At 39.6% G+C, this 25,974-nt stretch overlaps 1 protein-coding gene across 1 annotated transcript in view; it reads left to right on the top strand.

Moving 5' to 3' along the window:
* The window catches only part of pdzd8 (PDZ domain containing 8), a 40,677-nt gene extending 16,620 nt beyond the window's left edge, over window positions 1-24,057 (top strand). The window contains exons 3-5 of the mRNA XM_047604042.1: window positions 826-928; window positions 18,441-18,603; window positions 18,706-24,057. Of these exons, the coding sequence (XP_047459998.1) occupies window positions 826-928; window positions 18,441-18,603; window positions 18,706-21,059 (2,620 nt within the window). The 3' untranslated portion in view covers window positions 21,060-24,057. The remainder of the gene's footprint in view (window positions 1-825; window positions 929-18,440; window positions 18,604-18,705) is intronic.
* Window positions 24,058-25,974: the final 1,917 nt, after the last annotated feature.

The following is a 25,974-nucleotide window of genomic DNA, read 5'->3' as shown; positions in this document are numbered from 1 at the left end:
CTAAAGCAAATATGTGGAATCTGATTATGGTACAAATACAAGATATACCTAATGATGTTACCTGACAGCTTGAGAAAATAAGAGGAATCATAGGCAGCTTGGAGAATTGTTGATCCAGGTAGGAGTGGATAACTGCAGGCCATGAACACTGAGCAGGTTGATGAGACCATGAGAACAGATGTAGTATAGAGCTCCACAGGTCAGAAACACACAACTCCGAGACTCTGGCAAGAAGATGGAGGGGAGGGGAGAGGATGGAAGGGGTTAGGGACACACAGCAGTAAACATGCTATACAGTAGTAGCACAGAATTGTATGACTAGTAATAGAAAAGAAATTAGATAAGAAATTAGAGGACATGTGCTTGCTGCCAGAGAAAAGAAAGTAGAAGATAGGAGCTTGGTCCTAGAAAAGGAAAGTAGAGGACATGTGCTCAGTGCACACAGCCTATGGGGAATGAGACAATTCAGTGTACTTTACAGAGGCCTCTTAGAATATGTCAGATCATCATTATCTCTCGACTGCTAAATACAGTGTGGGTGTGGTTTTAACGCATTGGGTTGACTGTACCCAAAAAGCCCAGATGTTGCCACCAGATTTTGTTTCAGTTGTTGATAAATCCTGCCTGTCTCACAAAAATCTATTGCATTTACCCCACACACCTCAAAACGGGAAAAAAGGAATCCAAAGAAAAACACAAATGTAAAAAGTGAATCTTCCAACTTTATCCTTCACAGAGGTAGCTGATTGAGAAGGCAGTGAACACTGCTGAATATCATGCCTCAGTTGCTGTAGTTCTCATACATGTTGTGTGGTGTTCCTGCAGACTTTTCATCCTGGGCTCCTACGATAGAGAAATTCATGTTCACTGTACGCTGGAGCTGAGCAGCCACCAGTGGAAGGAGAAGACCCGTAGCTCCATTAAGCGGGTGAGTGTTTTCTCCATTTTAGCTTCTGACTTTACTTCTTTTACCTGATAGTTTCATTTACATTCCTCTGATGTGTTATTTCACTGAATTAGAGGTGAATCATTAATTTGCTTGGTCAGACCTCGTACAACATACTGTATTTGCGTTTGGGTGCTTTTTAACCGTAGAGCTCTTTTCCTTTTAGAGGTAAGTGCACCAGTACTATGTCTGTAGCAGTGCTAATATTTGAGAAAAGAATTATCCATAAATCTTAACTTTAGAAACCCTAGTAAATACTGTTTAAGCTGCTTTAACAGACACAGTATTCTATATTTTGTGTATTATGCACAAATCCCTTCATAAAGTAAATGGAATGTATAGAAGGTACAAACTAAAACCAGGGTCGAATGTATGTATTGTTTGTTTTTTCTGTCAGGTGCTGTTAAGGTTGACTTCATTTTTGATATCATTGTCATCCAGCACGTCTTGCTAGAGTATTTTTACAAGCAGCCCAGGCGGGAGCAATCCAAGGGTGAATAAAATAAAATTAATACAATTTAAAATTGACCTGTAAGCCAAGTGCAGCTTATTCACAGTAAACTAAAATGATATTCATTGCAATAGAAGTTGTGACGACTGTCTGGGAAGTCCTAGCTACTATCAAACTGTATGGGAGTGATTGCTCCTGTCCTCCCTAACATGTCAGCCTCTCACTACACAGTACCAGTGGTTACATTCTTTAACAGGCCACTATCCAAACCAATAGAGGGCACTGCATCACCTCTGTAGGGGAGCTTATCAGTATGTTAGTGCCATTTTTAAAAAATGTATGTTGTTTAGTTTGTTAACACTTCCGAGGACTTAGGTAACCACTGAGATTGTTACAGCTCTTGGGACAGATTTGCAACATTTAAATATGAGTAGGAGAAAAGTTATAGTGTTAATGCCAAGTCATTAAATTACTAATTGGTTTAGAAAAATAAATTTTCATCAATGTAGCCTCTAGATTGTATTAAGACACAGATCTATAACACAGACTCTTCCTCTGTAGATGCTCCAGACTGGACAGTTTGTCATACTGACAGATTAATACAAGCTTGTTTGCATCTTTCTGGTACTGATGAGATTGTCCCATTGTTGACATTTTAAGCAGCAAAGAAAATTTTCAGGCCCCCACGGCAAACCTTTTCTAATTGCTACAATTTAGAGATATTACAGTTATCACATCAGGCTTGTTTGGAGGTGACTAATGAGCGTCTTAGAGGGAAATGTCAGGCCTAATTACTGACGCTTGCTCCAGTAAAGCCTGATGCCGGAATCCTCACAACACAATTCTGAATGACATTTGCAATTGCTCAAAGATCATTCGTATTGCATCGAACAGTAATTGTTCGGTATTCTATTCTCATATTATGTTTAATGACTTTGGTTAAAACCAAGTCCAGCAGGGGGCAGTGAAATCTCAGAACTAATCACTTAACCTTCCTTCTACCTTTTCTCTTATTCAAAAAATACAAATAGGTGCCCTGTAGTTATTTATTTTTGTAAGTACCAGAGTTCAGTTGATATTTACTGTGTAAATACAAATTTAAATGAAATGCATTAGTTTTTTCATAAAGCTTAACTTATAAAATATAACACTCAAATTAGTTGGTGGTCCACATGAATTCAATAAAAAGAAACTTCTGAAATGGGAATATGTTTGACGGGGACATTGATTCTCATGACTTTGCCACTTGTCATGTGGTATATTAGATTCCAGATAAAGTAAACCCACGGAAGAAAAATCTGCCACATTGTATAATAATAATGCAGAGATGTATAACATTAAAGTTATGTTCATTATGTTGAAGTACAGCAGGGCAGTAAATGTGATTTAAATATTTAAAAACTGTATTTCATCACTAGTAAAATTGTATTTTATTTGTTTTTTTCAACATTGAGCTAGATGTGCTGCAGTGGGTTGTGTTAAAAAATTACAACAACAAAAACAAATTTGACATTGGTCATCGTAGGCTTGTGTTGGTTTGCAGTGTAAATCGTCCTCCTGACCTGATTGAGCTAGGCCAGGGCAGTATGCTTTGCAATAAGTAATGAATATGAGAACTGTTCCACTCTACCCCTCCTTAGTAAAGCCGTCAGCACAGCCCTTTCCAAGTGGACCCACTTCAAAGCACTTGTGTCTCTTTTTTGTTAATATACGCATACAAATGCAGATTCATGTTGGCATTTGAGCCTGATTTATCAGTCCTCTCCAGTCTGCGTGTCCCCAGCAGGACTCTGTAGTAAGGATTAAAGGCTATACCATCTGCAAAAGGTCAATTCACCATCTTTCTCTCCCTTTTCCCCTGATTATTGCCTGATATGACGGTTGCTTGTGTTGCATGTTAATAGCTTTCATGCCATTTAAATATTCCCTCATTTTAACCGGTGTGAATTCCTGCTTTCTGTTGCACCATGTGTCTGTCTTCCCACAGGGAACCTGCTCTAATCATTAAGGACCATTAGATTGTGTTGAACATGCTATTCAGGGCTTTTTTTGAATGCATATCAGTGTTTAGTTTTTGGTTCCACACAATGGAACGTCTCCATACCAGTCAGGAGCATACCTATTAAAATATGTTTGTTTTTAATTCATTTTTGTGTGTTTTATAGTATTGTGGTAAGTGTTGTTTTCAGTGTGCAAATATTATTTATCCACTGTTGTAATTATGTTCAGCTGCTGAGAGGTTTAATGTTATGTATTTCAGGCATTAATTCTCTGTGCCTCTCATTGCTTTATGGTCAGAATATTTAAATTTGACTATTACTCGGACACCAAAACATCCATTCAAAATGAAGGAAATACAAATGATGTGGTTTCCTCACCAACCTTGTGAAGTTGAAGCACATCCAGATACATATTTTGAGTACTCAAAGCTGTTAACCTGTACCAGCTTTGTACTATTTGCTTCCTTGTTTCTGCTCTATATCACAATGAACACCTTTGGGATAACATAAAATGGGTTTTGGTGAATTTTAATCTGTGTTTTAAATATTCTGGTATACTTTTCATATATTTTCATTATACTTGCAGTACCAGTCAAAAGTTTGGACATAACTTCTCATTGGGGTTTCTTCATTTTTATTTTGTTCTACAGTGTAGATAAATATACTGAAGGCCTCACGATGATGAAGGAACAAAAACGTGTTAAACAGACCAGAATGTTTTATATTTTAGATTATTTAAAATACCCACCTTTTGTTTTTGTTGTTAAACAGCTTTTGCCTTTTTCACAATCAGCTTTAAGGTGGTCACCTTTTGTTACAAAATGTAGTTTAGGTAATTAATTGAAATACTTGGCTAAGAATAAGATATGTTTACTGTAGCAGTGAAAGTACAAAAAAAATAATTATATGTTAGTAGTGGAGCAAAACTTTGTTTAAAACATAACATTTAAAAACACATTTACATCATTAGAGACATCTAATTCAGTCTTATATTTAGACATGACCTAAAATGTCAAGGAGACTGAGGCTTTGAAGTGACACCAGGAAGCCCAGAAGCTTTGTATAATAATTATTATAATGAAGAATTCATCCGGAGAATAATATCTCTGCTGCTTCCCATTTGTCAGTGTTTACTCTGGCCACTTCATTGTGCTGTGTGTGCTTGCATGTGCACAACGTGGACCACCTGTGAACAGGGTAAATGAAGCCCTGTTCCATTACAGTTTCAGATTGTCTGCGTGTGTGTGTGTGTATGTGTGTGTGCGTGTGTTTTTTTTATAACTCATTTATGGTGTGTTGAGTTTGCGGGTGGGGTGGTGGGGTGGTGTCTGTCAGGCGTGTTTGCGCATCTGCCCTGTCGTTTCCCTCACTGCTGATGCTTGCTGACAGCTTGACCGAAGGGACGTGTGTGTGTGTGTGTGTGCGTACGTTTGTGTGTGCCTGCGTGTGTTGTGCAACATTTATTGTACTCAGTGGGTGGCTTTGTGTTGCATGAAAGAAATGTTTGTATTTACGGCTGCGTGAGCCTGAATGTTCCACTCTGTGGAGCCCAAACTCATCCAGGTTCCCAGACTTGAAAACAGGCACACCGTGTTAGCTCGGTCATCATGAGTTCAGAGGTCAAGGAAAATATGGCAACGTCTTAATCAGACACGCAATATGATAACAAGATATTTGTCTTAGATCAGAAACACCTGATTTCTTATTGTCTTTGTAGTGTTGTTAGGGCTGGGCAGTATACCGATTCATGAATATCGGTATTGTTTTCCATTATGATATGAATTTTTTAATATACTGCCATGTATTTGATTACACAGTGTTCATAACGCTGCACCGCAAGACAGTGTTTCAGACTGGACCATTTTCAGTGTTGCTAACTTAGCAATTTTGTTGCTGTATGTAGTAAGTATTCAGACCCCTCTGGCAACTTCAAAAAAGCGACTAGTGACAAATCTAGCGATTTCTTTGTCTGCAGGTGTGCTGCCCCGCCCACACCTACAAATGCACTAGTCCTGGTTGCCACACCATTTCCTCCCTCCCTCCCAGACAGCAGTTCGTTTAGTGGCCACTTGAGGCTGGCTTCAAAAGGGGAGCAATCCACATAGACCCCCATGTTAAAAACCACAACTTAAAACACGTTTACAGCCTGGTGCAAAACTCCAACTCATTTGTGTATTTTTTATTAAGGTTTAAAATTCCATATAATTAAGGATGTTTATGCTTTGAAAGGCAGGCAGATGGCACAGACACATGGTTAATTATAACATCATCTAGTAACTTCTAGGTGAACCAATAGATAGTATCAGTGTAGTGCTTCTAAATACGTATGGTGCGACTGCGTCACTGGGAGGCGTGGTGAAGATGGAAAGGTCCAAAAAATTAGGCAACAGAATGATAGGACTTGTGGCAAAAAAAAAAAAAAAAAAATTTTGTTTTTTAGGATGATGTATAAATATGAATACATAGGTCCAAATAAATGGAACCGTAACATTTAACTCTTTTTCTTTTTAGTTTTTATACCTCCAAGTTGTCCCCTGGATTTCTACATCGGCAGGACGGATTATGCAAACCTATTTTACCACTGGTTTGGGATTATACTGCAATATTTACTCATCATCACAGTAAAATAGTCCATCCTTAATAAATCTACTGGATTAATTCCTCTCTCAACCAGTAGAAAATGCTGTGAACGTGATTATGCATGAAAAAAAAATACCATGATATTCCATGATACAGTCAGAATTTTGAAAAATACCATGACATACATTTTTGGTCATACCGCCCAGCCCTAACTTATCTTATTGATTACTTCACAGGCTGTTAACAGCCTATGAATTCAACTCGCTCAGTCTTTAGTGTTATTAAATTAATTTTAGTTATTGTCAGTACTGTTTTTTGACTGTTCTGGGTAGTTATAATGGTTATACGATTAAGAGTCATGACTCACATTGGTAACATATTCTGGAGAATACTTCTAGAAATATCTTGTAGAAATGACAGTTCACTGTAGGTAACCACTAAATGATTGTGGGTCAGTACTAGTTTTCTGCCGACCTTATGTATGTATAACCAAGTACATGGTGTGAAATTGCTGTCTTGAATTAAAAATGTCTTAATTGTCTTTCACCTAAAGGTAATGCATTACATCATACTTTGTTGTTGTGAGCAATATGACCATTTTCAAGCATCTTAATTTTGGCGTACAGCATTATCATTATTGATATCGGTGCATATAAATGCAGCCTGGTGTGACTGTCATTAAACTGAGAGAAGAGTAACAGCGAAATACTCATCATCTGAGTGAACTGAAGTGAATTTGTTTACAACAAAATAACTCTGAAAATTGATGAATGGTAATTTTCGCAATTTCATAGGAACTGATTGCAGTTGTTATATCCGAAGCATCCGTTTTTGGGTTTGGTGTGCCGTTATATCTTGAAAACATTTAAGAGCCTTGTGCACAGCTGTCGCCCAGATCTCAGTATCGACTAAGACTGTATTTCTTACCCTTTTCCAGTGTCTATTCCTTAGCCTCTCAGGTGGCAGTCAATATTCACCTCAAACCCACACACACACACACACACACACACACACACACACACACACACACACTCACACACACACACACAATGAGCCAGGCTCAGAGACGGAGACCAAGAAATTTCATATATGGGATTCTACCATCTCTGATACCCCATTCACCCTGCTGACATGCGCAGGCACACACACCTCCCTCCCCATTACAGTGGCTGTTTGATGTTCCACTCTGGGTGTCTTTAATCTGCCCCGAACACCCGATGAAAGACAGTTCGTTGATGAGGAGTGACACACAAAAGCACACTAACAAACACACGCGCACGCACGCACACAACCCTCAGCAATGAGTCATCTAGTGCTTGAAGCACCAGATAAGCCACAGGTTTTCTTTCTATTCCAGATCGTTTTGATGAGTGAGAATGAAATAATCAGCATATTTCATATAATATTCACTTTCATGTATTATATTCATTTATCATGTTTATTTACTTAAAAACTACATGTTAACCAAAATGCTGTGTAGGACAAATTGGTAAAACAGTCTCACAAAGTACATTTTTAAAACACAGTATAAACACAGCATTCTTCTGGGCTTTTAAGGATTTCCAATTGGGGAACTTGCCACTGTGCTTCTGTGGATTTATTCTGTCACAGTACCTTCATGTCTTCACGTCATGTAGTGATTCAGTTACATTTAATGCACGTAAAAAAAAAAATAAATAAATAAATTGCCTTAATCCAACTTTAACTGAACAACTTAAGAGCATGTAAACACGTTACTCCGACTAAAATTGGAGTTCTCCTTATCCGATTATGACACTCGGATGATGCGATTAGAAATCAATTTTATCTGGCATGTATACGCTTAATCAGACTACGACATGCTCCACAACCACTGTGCTGGCATGTGACCTCGGAACAAAAACATCCAAGAAAGCCCGTCACAGAAGAAGACAAATGGAAAATGGAGCCAGTAGAAGAACCAACTGAGGGATAGCGCGCATCTATCTGCACCAAAAGTAGCACGCACATTACGTACAAGACTAAATAAGCTGTACTATTATCCATTTTAGTGCCGGTCTGCCACATGAACGACTCTTATATCATGTAATGGGTCAACCAGAAAGGGGGCTGAATAAACATGGTATTAAAAAACAATATCGCCACCTAGTGTGGAGGAAGAGGACATGTTCCTGTCAGTTATTCGATTTTCTCTGCTGCATGTAAACTGGGACAAGGACTGTAGTCTGAAAGTCATATTTGCTGTTGATTAAGCCGTGCATGTAAACAGCTGAGAGAGCGAGTTTGTGAGTCAGTTCACAGTGGTGGGCAATAACATTTGTTGCAGGACTCTTTTATTTGTTCTGGTAAATTTTTATAACTCTGAATTGAACTCCCACACAATGATTTAAGAATGGATCAGTTGTCTTTTCAAAAAAAAAAAAAAAGTTTTTTTTGTAAACATCCAAATGGTAAAGGTATCCCATCACCTTTGCCATTTTTTGTAACACACATTGAGTTGTAGCAGGTGATGCATTCTTCATCCGTTTCCGCTTTGCCATACCAATTAAAGGGCCTGTTCTAATTCTTTTGACAATGGCTCGCTGTGAAGCCAAGAGTAGATTAAAGACATGAGACGTTGGTCCCACAAGCTGTTTGTTTCTAATCAGTTTTCCACTGATCAATCCACCTCAGAGGAAACTCAATAGACCAACCGCCATGTGCATGACAGGCAGAGCCACAGCCATATTACAGATTTCTTGCTGTTATCATTTGCTGTTTTTCTTCTGATCATACAGGCATGGTTTCTCATTAGAAATGAAATGACCTGTTAGTTCAATTCAGTTCAGTTTTATTTATATAGTCGCAAATCATAACACGTCCTCTTATTGCATTTTAGATAGTACGGTCATAATCTTGCAATATCATAGATTGATTTCCTCCTTAAGCAATAACTTAGTAACAGTGAGAAGGAAGCTACTTTTTAACAGGAATAAAAACGCGCAGACAAACCCAGATCTAGTTAAAGTAAGAAGAGAATGATAAAATGGACATTGACAATCAATAAACAATAAACACTGACAGGTTGGTTGGACAAGTAACTACAGATCAGAAACATGCAGCTATGAAGCCAGATACTGGCGGAAAGACGAAGACAAAGAGAAAATAGAGAGGAAAAATCACAAACTAACAGGAAAAAGAATGGCATTCACATTCACATGAGTGCTCAAGGGAATTTTAAGCATAAATTTAAACGTAGAGAGACTGTCTTGCTTTCCAAATCCAAACTGGGAGCTGGTTCATTTAGGAGAGGAACTGATAGCTGATGACTTTGTCTCTGGAGAATACAAGTAAACCCATCCCACTGTGAGCAGAAATATTTTAAACCCAAATCAAAACATCAAAAGTATAATGATGGCAAAACCAGAATAATAATGCCACGTTGGTCACTGGCATGACCAGCAGGCAATTATTAGGAAATATGGAAATGATTGATGATTTTTGAAATTGAAACAGTATAATTTATATATTGTATATACATGTTACATGATTTGTCAGAATAATGACCTTTCAAATATATGTCTTGGGCAAAATCCAGATTTGTAAGCCTCACAATAAGTTCATGTTTTTTCCACAAACTCTGTTATCTTGGAGATAATACAGGCTCTTTATTTATGAAATTACTGTGAATGCCCTTTCTTTTCATCGACAAGCATCTGACAACTGACATGACGTAGGTTTGTCTGCTTTTCCTCTGCTGTGTCAGTGTTATTTAGAGTGATGGTAACCACCAAATATATTTGTAGTTTCTACTTCTCCTTAACAAAAATTATATTATGTAGGATGTATTGTGCAGCAGAAAATGAAATAAAAGCATTTATTTTTGTTGTGCCCTTCCTCTTCAGTCCACTGAGGGATGAGTGTTTGTGCAAGTCAGTTGTTACGAATAGCTGTATTTAATGGCCGTTCAAAAGGCCAGCAGGATGTTAATGATGCAGAGGCCTGTAGCCTGTTTACTTGTGGGCTGAAATCAGATGAAAAAATGTGCAAATGTTAAATGATTGATAAGTAAATATTATGTGGTCAAGCATTCAAATTTATTCTTGTAGCTTCTAAGAGGCAAAATGACACTTGGGCTGTCCTCTGAATCAACTGGTGAGCTCACTGAGGAGGAAGATATGCTCTGTGTTTGCATGACAGACAGGCACTGGTGCTCAAAGGAGAGGAAAGACCGAAATGCCAACTTGATAATGAAGGAAATGGTGTCTTGCTCTATTTCTGAATCAGTGAACTAGTTCGAATTTAGTTGTCATTTAATTAACTCAACTAGGATAACGTAACAGTCATTATTTTCCAGTTCCAGGACAATGACAGTGCTACATAAGGGATGGCGTGGGCGACCAAACCACTGTTGCTGTCCATACAGTTGCAAATTAGGTGAAGCACCTTGTTGTTTGCCTGTGTCTCCATAACAACTCCTTTGTTCTTAGAGCTTTTGAAACCTGCTTCCTATGATAAAAAGCAACCTGAAAATCCCGATTGAACCACAGCACGTACACAAAGGCAAACCTAAAGTTTGTAGAGACTTGGCTCAAGAAAGACGTGGCATTTTTTTTTTTTTTTTTTTTTTTTTTTTTTTAAACAATGTAAGTGGAATTGAGGTTGTGACATTCTGAATGTGCAGGATATTCAGACACCTTTCTTCCCAGATAAACATTGTCCAGATTTACAACAAACAGGACTATCCTACAAATCAGGCTTTCAAGCTCCTAAGATAGTTTTGCAGTGTTTACTTTTTCATTCTAGCCAGCTGGCATTTCGCTGTTGTCTATTGTAATTGTTCCTAATAATTATCTTACTCTGTTTCTCTGCTGTCACCGCAGACTGTTCCACATGTTGTTATTGTCAGTAATCTCCAGGACCTGTAGCAGGACCTGTAGCATCTTACAGCAGTGACTCTCTGTCTCCCTCTCTCTTACTGTTGTATTTGTGATGTAGTTATTGGACACTGACTGACCGCTAAGGCTACCATACAGTGATAATATTATTTAAGCATTTAGACGATTCTGTACTTTAACACCTATCAGTGGTAGTGTGTCTGAGAACACGTACTGCAGAGCATCATGACTGGTAGCTAGCCTAATAAGTACCCACATAAACACCTGAGTAGCTACTGGCCATGCACCCCATCCTCAGCCCACCCTACCCCCATCACCACCAGGGCTGCTAATTGGATGTGACAGGGAATTGCTGCGCACTTGCCTCGCAGCGACTTGTACCCTATAACCATACACAAATCGATCTGACATGTGGTATTAGATTAAATTACCACGCAGTGCAGTGACAGGGAAAAGGATTTGCTCAACCCCCACCTCTCCATCTCTCACGCACCCTCCCAGACCTACTGGAGAACAGAAGGATGTTCAGCCAAACAACAGGAGATGCTGCTCCACCCAAATGATCTGTCAAGCCAAGGTCTCAGACCAGCCGGCAGCTAGCCACCTCTCCCTGCAGTCTACACACACAGCGCTCACATGACTTATAACCCATTCTAATTAAATATATGTGCATGGTTACAAGTGCAACCATTAGCAGTGATCTAGTTTTTTCCATTTGCTAATGTATTTATCTTTGTCTTTCACAGACACACAAACAAACACAAGCACAGCAGACGTAAATTGGATTTCACTAAAAACAAATTGCTTCAATACAAAAAGAAAAAGAGAACATTTAATGATTAACATTTTAAAATTTAAATTTTCTAAAACACCTTGACGCTTCAGTTTAATAACAGGTATATTTATTGAGGGCCAGTCAATTCATGTTTTCATTTGGCACAAGTATTTGTAAGGATGAAGTTACATTTCATGGACAGCAAAAACAATGTCAACTTGTCCAGTTGTGAGGAATCACAGAATTGAACTGTCAAAAACAAAGTGCATAGGCAGTAGAGCATTGCTTTCATCAAATTCACCCCATTGTTTATGGGAGGAAGCATGTTGTTTTAGTATGTAACAGAAAGTGTAAGATGTCCTTAATCATAATGAGAGTTTTATTCGGGGGAACAAAGGAAGACTTGTCTGGGTTTCTGTCCTGGAGGTAAAGGAGAGAACTTTGTGATAGCAGCCATTTGAACACATTAACCTTTCATGTGTTCTCTGTGGTAGTGCAGATAAAAGAGATGCTGAAATAGATGGCGAATTGCTGCATTTACATCTGGACAGTTTGGGGTCACTACGTTCTTTGTCTTTTCTGCTCAGAGACGAGGAAACCAGGAGCTGCTTGTTCTCTTAGTCGATTGTAACAAGGTTAGTTCAGTCACTGCTGCTTAGCCCTGAGAGAAAGCACCCCTGCACAACAATTAAACTCTGCAATTTGGAGGAGCAGCAAATGACTATTTTCTCAGTTAAATCTGGAGAGAAGGGACTGTCTTTAAACTTTCACACGGGCCAACAAAATTATCACAACATAAACACAGAACAGAGAATTGGTTAATTTACCATATCACACAACACAAACTCCTGCCAGTTCTTTGAAACAGATTTTTTCTACAACCACCTTAATATTTTTTTATAAACATGATCAAATAAAAAATGAAGGAGGTAAAGAGGTAACCCCAATTTCATATTCATGTAGATCCCAAATGTAGTTGCCAAATGGTCATTCCAGGTAGGTCAGTTCTGTGTTTATTTTTTGACTAGCATGTATAAATGAAATATTACAACTGTAGATTGTAAAGTTTGATTCCAAAACCACAAATTTCCACTGAACCTCAAGTTGCTCTATGTGCCTGGCAGGGGTTTGTGAATGTGTGTGGGCTTGTGTCAACGAATGGGTAGATTTGTCATTGTTACTGTAATTGGCTTTGAGGAAGATAAGTGCTGTATAAAGACCTTTCACCATTTAGCCTGTATCCTTATACCTTAAATTGTCCCTGCTACCAGACAGATACAGTGATGTGAAAAAGTATTGGCTTCCTTCTTGATTTCATATTTTTTGTCACAACTAAATGTTTCAGATCATAACACAAGTAAACATAAAATGAAGTTTTTCCATGAAGGTTTTCATTATTAAGGGAAAACTAAAATCAAACGTACACAGCGTTGTGTGGAAAAGTGATTGCCTCCTAAACCTGATAACTGGTTGGGCCACCCTTAGCAGCAACATCTGCAATCAACCATTTGTGATAACTTGCTGAGTCCTTTACAGCACTGTGGAGGTATTTGGCCCATTCATCTTTGCATAATTGTTGTAATTCAGCCAAATTGGAGAGTTTTCCAGAATTTTTAAGGTCATGCCACAGCATCTCAATAGGATCAAGGTAAGGACTTTGACTAGGCCTCTCCAAAGTTTTCATTTAGTTTGTCTTCAGGCATTCAGAGGTGGACTTGCAGGTGTGTTTTGGATCATTGTCTTGCTGCAGAACCCAAGTTCACTTCAGCTTGAGGTCGTGAACAGATGGCCGGACATTCTCCTTTAAGATTTTTTGGTAGACAGCAGAATTCATGCTTCCATGTATCACATCAAGTCTTCCAGGTTCTGAAGCAGCAAAACAGCCACCGACCACCACATTACCACCACCAGATTAGGTATGATGTTAATTTTTTGAAATGCGCTGTTGCTTTTACAGCAGATGTAAATGGTAAATGGTCTTGCTTTTATATAGCGCTTTTCTACCCTTTGGTTTGTGGACAACCCACTTTACCTATTGAGCCACAGCCGCTCCAAGGTGTGTAATGGGACACACCTTCCAAAAAGTCCAATATAGTCTTGTCAGTCCACAGAGTATTTTCCCAAAAGTCTTGGGGATCATCAAGATGTGTTCTGGTGAAACTGACACAAGACTTTATGTTCTTTTTGTTCAATATAGAGGGTATGCATTGACCACACTTCTGCCTGGGGCCACTGCCCCCTGAGTGGCAAAATCATGCTGAAAAGTAGCAGAAAATACAGCGAGATCGGGGATGGGTTATTATGTATATATTATATGGGTTATTAAATCACATGCACACCCTCTATTGGTTTTTGTCTTGGAACTCTGCCATGAGGCCATTTTAGCCCAGTTTCTTTCTTTCTAAAGTCATGAACACTGACCTTAACTGAGACAAGTGAGGCCTGCAGTTCTTTGGATGTTGTTGTGGGGTCTTTTGTGACCTCTTGGGTGAGTTGTCATTGTGCTTTTGGAGTAATTTTGGTCAACTAGCCACTCCTGGGAAGGTTCACCCCTGCGCCATGTTTTCACCATTTGTGGATAATGGCTTTCACTGTGGTTCACTTTGTATATATAGCATGCATGTGCAAAATAAACACTGTCAGTAAATCAATAAATAATATTCAATGTGCATGTGGCAGCAGACCAAACACTTTATTTTATTTGGAGAGGAATACTTCCTCTCTGACAGCCAAGTTAGGTTGAACCCTGTCATGCTATGACACACATGTCAAACTCGTGGCTAATTGTATTATATCTATAAGAATTGGCCCCCATGTATTTTTTGCGCACACCATTGTTACTACAAATCCTAGACTGCATTGCAGTAATTGAACTGACATAAGGTACGTCAATCAACTTTATTGCCAAACTCAGTCTCATAGTTGCTTCAGCAACTTTTCATCTTAGCAGTAGAGTAGAGCAGTTTCTGAAGCTACATTAATATATACGGTTAAAAAAAAAAAAAGCAATAAAAGCTCAAACCACGAGCTTTAGAGCACTAAGTACTACAATATGTTAACATCAATTCTTACACAAAGACATAGCACACTGTACCAGTTAGCAGACAACAGGCTAATCGATTAGCCTTCTGCTCCATGGTAGTACACACATCAATCCGAAAACTAACTAAAATATGATAAAATATAAACAAAATATAATATAACAACACCAATACAGGTAAACACCAGTCTGGCTAACATACACACTAACATACAGGCATGTAGATTTGGACTGCATTTTGTGTTTACTTGTGTTAAATTTGTCGGACAATCTGAAACATTTAGGTGTGAGGAGGAAAGGATTGTTTTTTTGAAACCAAAAAAGTTCCTCACCTCTTTGGATTCATAGTTATAGATAATTAAACACCAATGAGAACAATTTCTGTTACGTTGAGTTTTAAATAAATTGAGCAAATTCCAGGGAAGAGTGTAGGAGACATGAGATTGAACCTTTGGCTTTTATCTCTGCTATCACTGCAACTGAAGAACAGCATTTTTGATTATACAGTTTATTTTAAAAGTGCTTTATAAATTAATTCGACTTGGCTTATCACTGGATTTTTGTGAGGACTGTTACATAATTAGATACGTGTGTGCTGTGACTGCGCATATATTGGTGGTTTAAGTGTGTGTGTGCGTGTGCGTGTGCGTGTGCGTGTGCGTGTGCGTGTGTGTGTGTTTTAAATGGAAATTGGCCCTATTTGCTCTTGAGCTGAATGTTTTTTGTAAATCTATTGTGAGCACAATGGCCACAGTGCAGCTGTATACACACGGCTATATAGCTGCTCTTCAGTGATACTGCTTCTATCACCTCTCAGTTCTTATTACTCAATAAGAAATATGCTTCCGCCCTTAAGGTTTAAGTTGCCAAGCAGAAGCTGACCCACTCAAATCTGGGATGATCTGAAGTTACTCCCCACAATCTTCCAAATTCCAGTGAATCACACATACTGTCAAAAAACGAATAAGGCCTGTCCCCAAACACGGACCAGGGAAAATGCATGTGTGGAAAAACTGTCATATATTACTTATATTTGTTTTTGTTGTTTACTAATAGATTGATAGATATAGATTAAGTAAATAGTTAAGTAAAAGCACATTTTTACAGATTCAGTTTAATCAATATTATCATGCTACTTTCAACTACAAAGTTATTGTTTTTGTATTTTATTCACAACGTTTGTATAATTACTGAGGATAATGGCATCATTTTATAAAGAATATACAATTATACGAATGTAAGGAAAAACAATAACATGAAGCATTCATATTCAAAGCTTTACTGAACTGAACCTACCTGGACACTGTGTAATAGCCATTGCGTAATGTAGTGGTTCAGCCTTCACATTTTCCCCTACAGCAACCTGTTGGTTCAGCAATGATGTTACAGTCTTCATGGAAGAGCAAGATCAGATTAACACACACACACACACACACACACACACACACAGATAAACCTAGTCCTGTCCTAGTCCCATTGTGATTTACCTAATGGGGACTATAGGACTGTGACTGTGGAAACAGATTTATGTACTCTCAACACAGTACACACACAAATGGTGACGCAGAAGCTCACAGCAAGCTCAGAGTAATCATATGTCCTTAAATATCAGCACATGTTACATATGTCTTTGAAAACACATCAGATCTTAATGGGGGAAAAATCATGCTGGATATCTACAGGGATATGGACTGGGTAATGTGTTAAGAATGAAAGAATGCCATGCTGTTTGATGGAAATTAAAATGATCAACCTAGAGGGGGCTGAATTCAAAGACAGTCTGAAGATCGAAGTGAAAACTGTGCTGTAGGATAGTCCATTTTGCTGAAATTTCATTGCGGACGGATGGTGTCATGGTGTATCTAATCCCAGACCTGGACCAGGGCATCACAGATCTCCTGTCAGTCTGAGGTGCAACCTGGCAGCAACAAAGCATTAACAACCCCTTCTGCTGCTTAAGTTGATGCTATACTCTGATTAAAATGTGTTACTTTATCTTTTGAGCAGTGTAGTTATGTGGCACAGATAAGTTATTTGATCATATTCATATACTTCTCATATTTGGAATTACTAGTGTCCCAGGCCTGCCATTAAATATACTGCCTCAGTCTGGATCTCTCTTTATCATCATCATTATTGTGGCCTGCTGATTTACGAAGGAATACATTTGATATTACTCTTTTATTGGTATATTCTTGGAATGAAAACATATAGCTAAGAATATTCTGTTACTCTGAATATTTATATACAGTAAATATTCATCCATGACCACCTTCTGCCATCTCCTTCAAATCAAATTAATATTTGAAAATTACTTTTTCTTGTCACACTTGCACAGTTTTCTTCCTTTTTCTTCTGTCTTCTGTCTCTTCATGCAATCCCAAATTTCAATAATGTAAAATTTAAACGTGTGCTTGGTCTGTAGCATGGTTTAGGTAGAGTAAGTGGTACATGTAGCACCGCCATATATGCCAGGACCTAAGATTTCTCCGAAGAACATGACATTGTAATGAATTGGTCAGTTGTGCACTTTAGCCAACAATAGGTTTCCTTCAATGACTCCTCTGCTTTATTAATTGAAGTTCAATGCCCTGTTTCAGGCAAAACACGTATAGACCTCAGCTTGAACCACACTGGATTGGAGAACTGAAGGTCTACTGTTATTGGATGCCACCAAGAATACAGATAGGATTTACCCTCACACTTGTGTAGACCTTAGCCACCCACCCACCAACCTAATCTCTTGCCTCCACCTCTCATGCCAACTTGTATAGATCATCTGCTTATTCATGGCCAGCTCTAACTCAATCACTGCCTTCCAGCAGAACAGTAATAAATGACAGCAGGGGAAATTACAGTCATTCGTCTCTGTCTACCCACATCATGCCTTCCTCCTTTTCAGTCTCTTTTAAACCAGGATACCTATATCATGTTCATCCTCATTTTCTTTCTCTTCACACACCCTACTTAGCTCTTTTCCTTCTACCTGGAATAGCCCACCATATATGTCTGTAGCCTGCTGATGATATCCACCAATCTAGGTTAAAATGCACAAGCTTATGCAGAGATGATTATAAGCATAGGAAGCACAAACATCTCATACATGTACCTCTGCTTTCATTTGATAGACGACCTGTCAGACATAAAACGGGTCACCTCCACATCACAACAGGTGTGTTGTGGGCTATGTGACTTATACCGTGTGCAGTGGCTGTTATTAAGGCAGCTGGGGGAGGGGGCTTAATTGCAGCTCTGTCTTCTCTCACAAAATTGCCACTTTCATTTTGAGTCTCTCATCCAAGTGCTAAAGCCAGATGCCTGTGTTCCACTTTAAGCTTTTTTTTCCTATTCTTATTCTTTGGTAAGCAGTCACTGTTGTTAGGTGCTGGTTGTAGAATTGTAACATAAAGAAATGTGTTCAGCAGTGAACAAAATAGGCTGTTTTTTTTGATAGTTTTTTTTACATAACATAACATTGTGCAACACTACAACAACGAACAAGAAATGCAATATTTTAAACCCCTTCAGGCTGATTCCTATTTATGATAACCTTATGCTTATCTGTTCATCCACATCAAGAGATGGACAAAAAAGAGTGCAGAATTTTCTGTTTAGCATTGCAAAAATTAGATTAACCCTCTTACCACTGATCAGAAATGAATCATATTCTTTCAGATTAAATTTACTATGATTACATGAGGTTATAACAGTTGTAAACATTGACCGCCTGTAACCTCTTAACCAATGCTTGTCTTAATTGGTCATTTTTGTCTTTTTACATATTTGCATCAGACGGAGGTTATCAAAGGGCCATGTGGCAGCGTGGGGATGACGTTCAGGCATGTTTCTGCTAGTGAAGGAGATGCAGTGCATGTCAGCATCGAGACGGTTACGCCCAACTCCCCTGCAGCCTTGGCAGACTTGCAGAAGGGGGATCGCCTCATTGCCATTGGAGGTCTGCGATGTTTCACCTTTAATGGACACTTCAAACTTTAAATAACATTCACTTCTTTGTCCTACTTATTGAAAACTTTTCCACTTTTGTTTCTATTGACAGGTGTTAAGGTGACATCATCTGTTCAAGTGCCCAAACTGTTGAAGCAGGCTGGAGACAGGGTGGTGGTATTCTATGAGAGACCTGTTCGACACCAGACTCCCTCTTCGGGAAGCCTGGGAACTGTGCAAGAAGGATTTGGACAGCTTGAGGAAACAGGTTTTATTCCCCAACCAGGAGGCTATGAAGAAGACCCAGCCCCCATCACCACCCTTTCTGACATATCCGACAGCAAAGACATGGACTCAGAGTTTGAAGAGTTGGTTGTGGACTCAAAACCTAATCAGACTGGTGGCACTAATGGCAACACCACACATACCAGTGACACCAAGGAGGATTTCTTGCTTTCAGTAAACCAAAGCCCCAAAAGGACTGTGGCCAACTTAGCCTCTAAACCCCTTGGTACTATTTCACCCATCCTAAACCGCAAGTTAAACCTGGTGGGTCTCCAGTCACCACTAAAGCCCCAGCCCAAAGAGTCACCAAAGCCCTCACCACATAAGACAAGTTCTGATCCAGGAGAGGGTCTGCAACGCCCTTCTGTCCCTCCCCCACCTCCTCCCTCTCGCCCCCCAGTGCCACCAAGACCTCAGATAAAATTAACTTCAGCTGTCTCAGAAACCAGTCTTTTGGAAGTGGTTGATTCTGTTTCAACTACTTACACTTCTGCTAACCCTAATACTGCAGAGACTACAACCATCAGTGCTCCCGAAAAATCTCCAGAAAAAGTTCCACCCAGCGAGGACAAGGCTGGCACTGAGAGGTTATCTGTCAGACAGGCTGAGTCAAAGCAATCTACCAAGCCAACAGAGTCCAGTGATGAGAAGCTAGCGCCTACCACTGTGACAAGCAGCAGCAAAGTTGATCAAGCAAAGGACAAAGCTTCAGAAAGTTCCTGCAGCACACGAGACAGTTTAGAAGACCACTCCCTGTGGGAATCCCCAGAAACCATGTTTCGTAACCAGACAGGCCGCTGGCCCAAGGCCTCTGTGCTGTTTGAGGTGGAAAGCAACCATAAGTACCTTAATGTGGCCCTGTGGTGCAAAGATCCCTTTAAGCTAGGTAGTTTGTTGTGCCTGGGTCATGTCAGCCTCCAGCTGGAGCATGTAGCTTTGGAATGTATGTCCACATCTTCTGCTGAGTACCAGAGCATCTTTAGATTAGGGCCACCAGAGCCTAGAGCTAATGTCAGTCGCACTGCACTGCGTAGTCTTGGCACCCACAAGGGCTTCAATGAGAAGCTATGTTATGGAGATGTTACTCTAAACTTCTGTTACTTAGCTGAGGGTGAGTTGGAGTGTCCAGGGAGCATACCAGAAAGGGAGCGAGAAGGGAGCCTCCATGATGATGATCTAAGGGAGAGAGATCCCATTCCCTCAGCACCCCGTGATGACTTGGCCTATAGCACTATTCACGTAGCGGAAGTTCGTCACAACTTCCAGGACACCCAGTTTCAAAACCCTACGTGGTGTGAATACTGTAAGAAGAAGGTTTGGACGAAGGCAGCCTCTCAGTGTATGATCTGCGCCTACGTTTGCCACAAGAAGTGCCAGGACAAGTGCCTCGCTGAAAATCCTTTCTGTGTGGCTGCAGCTGAACGTCGTGGAGCTGACCCTGAAGCCAAATCCACCATAAACCGGGCCACAACTGGCCTAACACGCCATATTATCAATACCAGCTCCCGACTGCTTAACCTTCGTCAGGTGCCCAAGACCCGGTTTGTTGAGCCAGTGACTGATGTGGTGCCTGGAGTAGTAGAGCCTTCACCGAAGCACACTCCCAACACATCTGACAATGAGAGCAGTGATACTGAGACCTATACCAGTGGTGCCAGTCCCTCAAAGCAGCCTGTTGGAAGTGGTGTCAGCAGTAAACTTGTACGTAAGGAGGGTGGCCTGGATGACAGTGTGTTTATTGCTGTGAAGGAGATAGGTCGTGATCTGTACCGGGGACTGCCCACGGATGAGCGCTCGCAGAAGCTGGAGTTGATGCTGGACAAGCTGCAGCAAGAAATTGACCAAGAGCTGGAGCACAATAATACACTTCTGACGGAAGAGAGGGAGGCCCCAGATGCACGGCGCAAAGCCCTAATCAGTACCGCCCTAGCCAAATCTGGGGAGAGGCTCCAAGCCCTCACTCTGCTAATGATCCACTACCGTGCCGGCATTGAAGACCTGGAGTCAGTGGAGAGCACTTCTCCTTCAGAGCAGCAAGGCTTTAAAGGCAACAGAGAAGGCCTGGAGGAAGAAGCTCTGTTGGGGACAGAGGTCTATGATGGTGACATATGCAGCCCTGTGGAGGTGCAGCTACTGGATGACATTACTGAGGAGCAGATCTGTGTGGAGGCACTCCACTGAATAAAACTTGCAAAAACAACATTAAGAAGGAGAACTTGTGCCTCCCAGCAAAATTAGGTCCAGTTTGTGTTTTTGAGATTGGAAATTTTCCACCATCCATTTTAGATATTGGGGTCCAGTGTTTGATTTAAATGTTGTCATGTGAAAATGATTTTCCTCCCCCAGGATTTACACCAATCAGACACAACATTATGACCACATCTTATAAAAATTCAGTGTTCTTCTGGGAAACCTTTGGATCTGGCATTCATGTGGATGTTACTTAGACATGTAGCACCCACCTAGACCAGGCCAGGCACCCCCACCCCATACCAATGACACTTCTTGATGACAGCAGCCATCCCCAGCAGGATGCAGTCTGACACAGACACAGTTTAGGGACAGCCCAAAAAAGCATGAAGCATCTGGCCTCCAAATTCACTAGATCCCAAACTGATAAAGTATCTGTGGGATGATCCACAGAGGCCCCTCCGCTCAACCCATAGGACCCAAAGACCCCCACTAACATCATCCTGTTGCCAGCCACCACAGGACACTCAGAAGGCCCATGTCCATTCTGTGATGACAACTATTTTGGAGGAAACAAGGGAAACCTACACAATATTAGGTCATAATGTTATGCCTGGTCGGTGTATGGTATTGATGTTTTGATTTGTACAGTGTAATCCTGGTTCCATGCTTTAGGTTCTACAAGGGAATCTTGAAAGCTACACCATTACCTGCCCTCAGTAGTGCTTCATTATCCTCCAGTTTTGTTGTGTGGCTTCTAAATGTCACTGCAAGCATTTCATTCAGTTTGCTTTTCTGTATGTAACTGCTTTGACATAAGGCCTTTAGAAAATGGGCTATATTTCTTGGGTTGTTAGAATGAATCGTTTTGATTTTGAAAAAGGAAAATAATTGTTTAGTATTTGTTGGCTGTGGAAAAAGTGCATATATGACTTAAGCAGGCTAAGCAGACGCAGCCAGCAGTGGCATATCACATATATCTGAGGGTTTACAGCAGCTACACAATTTACAGTGGAACGTATATATATCATCTTTTTCATTTAGTGTGTTTATTTGGATAGGATAAATGTGTTTAATTATGTAACTAATTTACAACTACATCTTACATCTTACATCTTACACCTTCACCTTTCTTTCTTTGGAGGTGTAAGTTGTAATTGTCCTGAGTGTTAATATTGAATTAACTCTTAATTTACCAATTATTATTATTTATTATTATAATTAACAATGTAAATATTTTCTCGTGTCTTGCCAAGTCGTGTTTTGTTCAGAAAATCCCTCCAACATAAAAAAAACTTTACTATGACACATTGGTTTCTGCCATGCTAGAAATCACACGATTTTTAATTCAGATCATTTGCCTTCAGTAGATGCTTTCGTGTTGTTTTCTCACCCAAATGAATGTACTGTTCTTTTCTGTCTATACACAGCTGCAGCTGTTTGCTACCTTGTAAAACATCACATATTAATTAATGTAGCCTGTTAGAGGGGTTCTGTTATAGTCTGCTTCAGCTCCCAAAATGCTATGCTGTTCATCTGTCTTTTACAACCTTAGATGGCCACTTTAAAAGAATTGTTTGTAAACAGGGAACATTGTTCGCTAGTATCTCAAGAGGAAAAATCTACCCTTTACACTGAAAAATGTCCAAAGATATTCTGGTGGCAGTGTCCAATTCTTTCTATATGTTGATGGGTGTTTTGATATACAGTGCCACAGCTCTAGGTTGACGGTTGATACTCACTGAGAGCTTTCTAAAAAATTGTTATGATCCATTAGATTCTAATCAGTTGGAACTGTGACACAAGAATACAGGGAAAATTCAAAAAAACTTTTTCTCAGAAGACATTATGACTTGTTACAGTGGGAAAAGCACAGGTGTGTTAATTGCAGCTGTATTGCACTTAGATCTTGTTTTTTGCACTTTGGTTCACTCTGTCTTACTGGGATGCTCAGTGGAACTACTATGGTTGTTTTAAGGGAAGACTGAAAACAATCCAGAAAGACCAGTTGGAATGATTGCTGAGAAGCTAAACACTGCTCAATGGTACTTATTACAAAAAGAATTGAATAAAAAATCTGATAACGGTCATAGGTTTATGTTGATATCAGGTAAATAGTAGAACTAATAGACAGAGCTAATAGAGATGGATAAACAGAGCAAACACCAGCTTGTCAGATGACTCTACATTGCTTTGCATCAAGGTTTGGCCACATCAGCCTCATATTGTGTGCTGGCCCCTAATGCAGCACCTTTTAGATAATTTCTATGGAAAAAGATGAATAAAGATCTCATTCTAAAATGTAGGGATTTCTGAGGTATCTTGCGACAAGTTTAAGTTTTCCTTGATTACAAAAACATACTAATGGTAGATTTCCTAAATAGAAATAGTGAGCATCACCCCAACTATTAAAGAGTTAGAAGAGGTTAGATTTTTCCTTTCATGCAGCATGAAGGGCATGTTTCCCGTTCTTTCCAGTGTGTCAGATATGCTTATGTAGATAATGGCTAACTGGCTGCTATACTTGTCAGTCTCTTGATCTCTGTATATCCAGATTTTTTGTGCAATATTTTTGTAGGAAATGGAGCTGATAATCAGGAATGAGTCACCATGTCTGTGATTTCTCTTCTTTTTAAAGTGTATGTTCTGTATGCCCATCCTTCTGGTAATGCAAACTATGGGTTTTGGGGTACCAATGAGAACCTTGTGGGAGTTCACTTTATTCCATAAATATCTCTGTTGGCCTGAGAAGCCCTGCTTTTGCTGCTGCTGTTACAATGTGCTCTTCAACCCCTCCCCCAACAAACCCTTCGGCTCTGACCTTTGAACCTGCACATACGTAATGACTACCCACCACTGCTTTCAGCAGGTCTGGATGGTGTTTCTTTCTTTGTGTGAGTATGTGAGGGATGTTGTACAACAGTTTTTAAGAAAGGCTCATGTGTTGAAACTTTATTGTACATAACCAAAATAAACAAGATCAAATGAATTCCTGTCACTTTGCTTTGTGGTTTAATAACTTAAAATGCACAAGGTCATAATGCAAACCCCACCAGGAGACGCAAAACTCAAGACTTGAAGTGAAATGACAGATTTCACACTACAGAACCGTTAATAGTCAAGATTTATTTATATTAAAAATAGGGCTGCACATTAAATCATTGAAAAAAATCACGATCTCGATTCACACATACACGTGATCTCATTTCAAAACACAACGAATCTTAAGCGTGCCCCTAAAGGCAACACTGCCGCTAACTCCTCCCTCAACCTATAGTAAAGCGTCTTTCCAACACGTGATTCCGTCAATGGAGTAAGTCCGCCTACAGTCGAGTGTGTGGAAACAGTGAGGGAGAGAAGTCAGCGGTAAAGAGAGTTAAATGGATGGCTAACAAGCCCATTGTTCAAACGTATGGTCTACATTCTAACGAAATCTCAATGTTTGATACTCTACTTGAATGACAATTTAAATGTTTTTTTTTTGTTTGTTTTGTTTTGTTAAAGTTCGTCACTGCAATAAACAATTTGTCAAAAAAAAAATAAAAAAATCGTGCCAAAGAATCGTGATTTCAATTCTAAACAAAAAAGTCATGATTCACATTTTTTCCAGAATCGTGCAGCCCTAAATGTTGATCAACAAACAAGGAAAGCAAGCATACATTTCTAATAAATTTAGCTGATGGTAAATTTGCAGCTTAATTTACAATTAGCAATGTCATCTGAGTACTGAGGTGTGATTGCCAACAGTTTTAGCAGAAAAGTACATGAAATGTCTGAAGAACCACTTAGAGCATTTTATCACTTTGACTCAAGAATGAACTTTGAAGTTTAGTAATCAAAGGTCCAGGTAAATAAAACACATTGTGGCCTATACAGTTGACATATCACAACTCCTAGTATGACAAATTTCACCCAAATGTTCAATATAATACAGTGATAAAGCAATGACATTTTATATCCACAAGGTTAAAGGTCAACATCACTGTTTCTGATATACTTACTACATCTTGAGTGGTTAATAGAGGCACATAACCCCAAGGCCTCATTCCAGTTTCTCACAATTCTATTCTATACAGTATCAGTGGAAGCCCAGCAGATGCAATCCAGTGTTGTATTTCAGACACCACCACATGCACAAGTCTCGTTCATTCCATTGACGGTAAGAGGCTCCTTGGTTTTGTTGACCAAGGAATCAAGATTTACCTGGTCAACCACAGAGACTTAAATCCCCATTCCCAGTGCTTCACCAATACACTTACGCCCCATGAAATATGGACTAACAGCAGTAGAGAAGCTATGACATTTTACAAACATAGAATATCTCAAGATGGGCTGATTTATTACAGCCCCAGTGCCCCTCAGCCCGTTTTCATTCATTTAGTTCCTTTAAGTGTTTGACAGGTGTCATGTCACGTCCTCTTATTTCACTGATCATTTGGGCTAAATCCAGTCAGCCCTCAGGCCGCTGGTCATTGATCAAAAGTGCTGCTGGTGTCAGAGTGGGAGGAGGGAGAAGAAGTTCAGCTATGGCAGCGTTAGCATGAACGAGGTGGATTACTTGATTTCTAATCCATTTTCCTTGAAGAAAAGTTGGAAGTTAAGATACTAGGACCACAATGGCCAAACGATGTTCTCAGCTAAGCCTATATATATATTTTTTATTATTATTATTATTATTTTATATATTAGTAACAAGGGTTATGTGTACAATTGTATAATTACACAAAATGTATTGTTTTGTAGCTACTCCTCCTCAGGCCGAACCTTAATTACTCTGTGTTCCCTGTGGTCCTTTTTCAGGGAACACCATGTTTCTATGAAGACCCTTGTGAAGCCAAAACTGTCCCTCTTGTCTTTGTGCTCTGTGGAAGTGGTGAGCAGTTTTCCTCGTTCCATTCTATCATTT

This window comes from Mugil cephalus, chromosome 13 (assembly GCF_022458985.1).
Source record: "Mugil cephalus isolate CIBA_MC_2020 chromosome 13, CIBA_Mcephalus_1.1, whole genome shotgun sequence".
Taxonomy (NCBI): Eukaryota; Metazoa; Chordata; class Actinopteri; order Mugiliformes; family Mugilidae; genus Mugil; species Mugil cephalus.
Note: the sequence above shows the minus strand (reverse complement) of the source record. Positions and strands in the feature narration are given on the sequence as shown.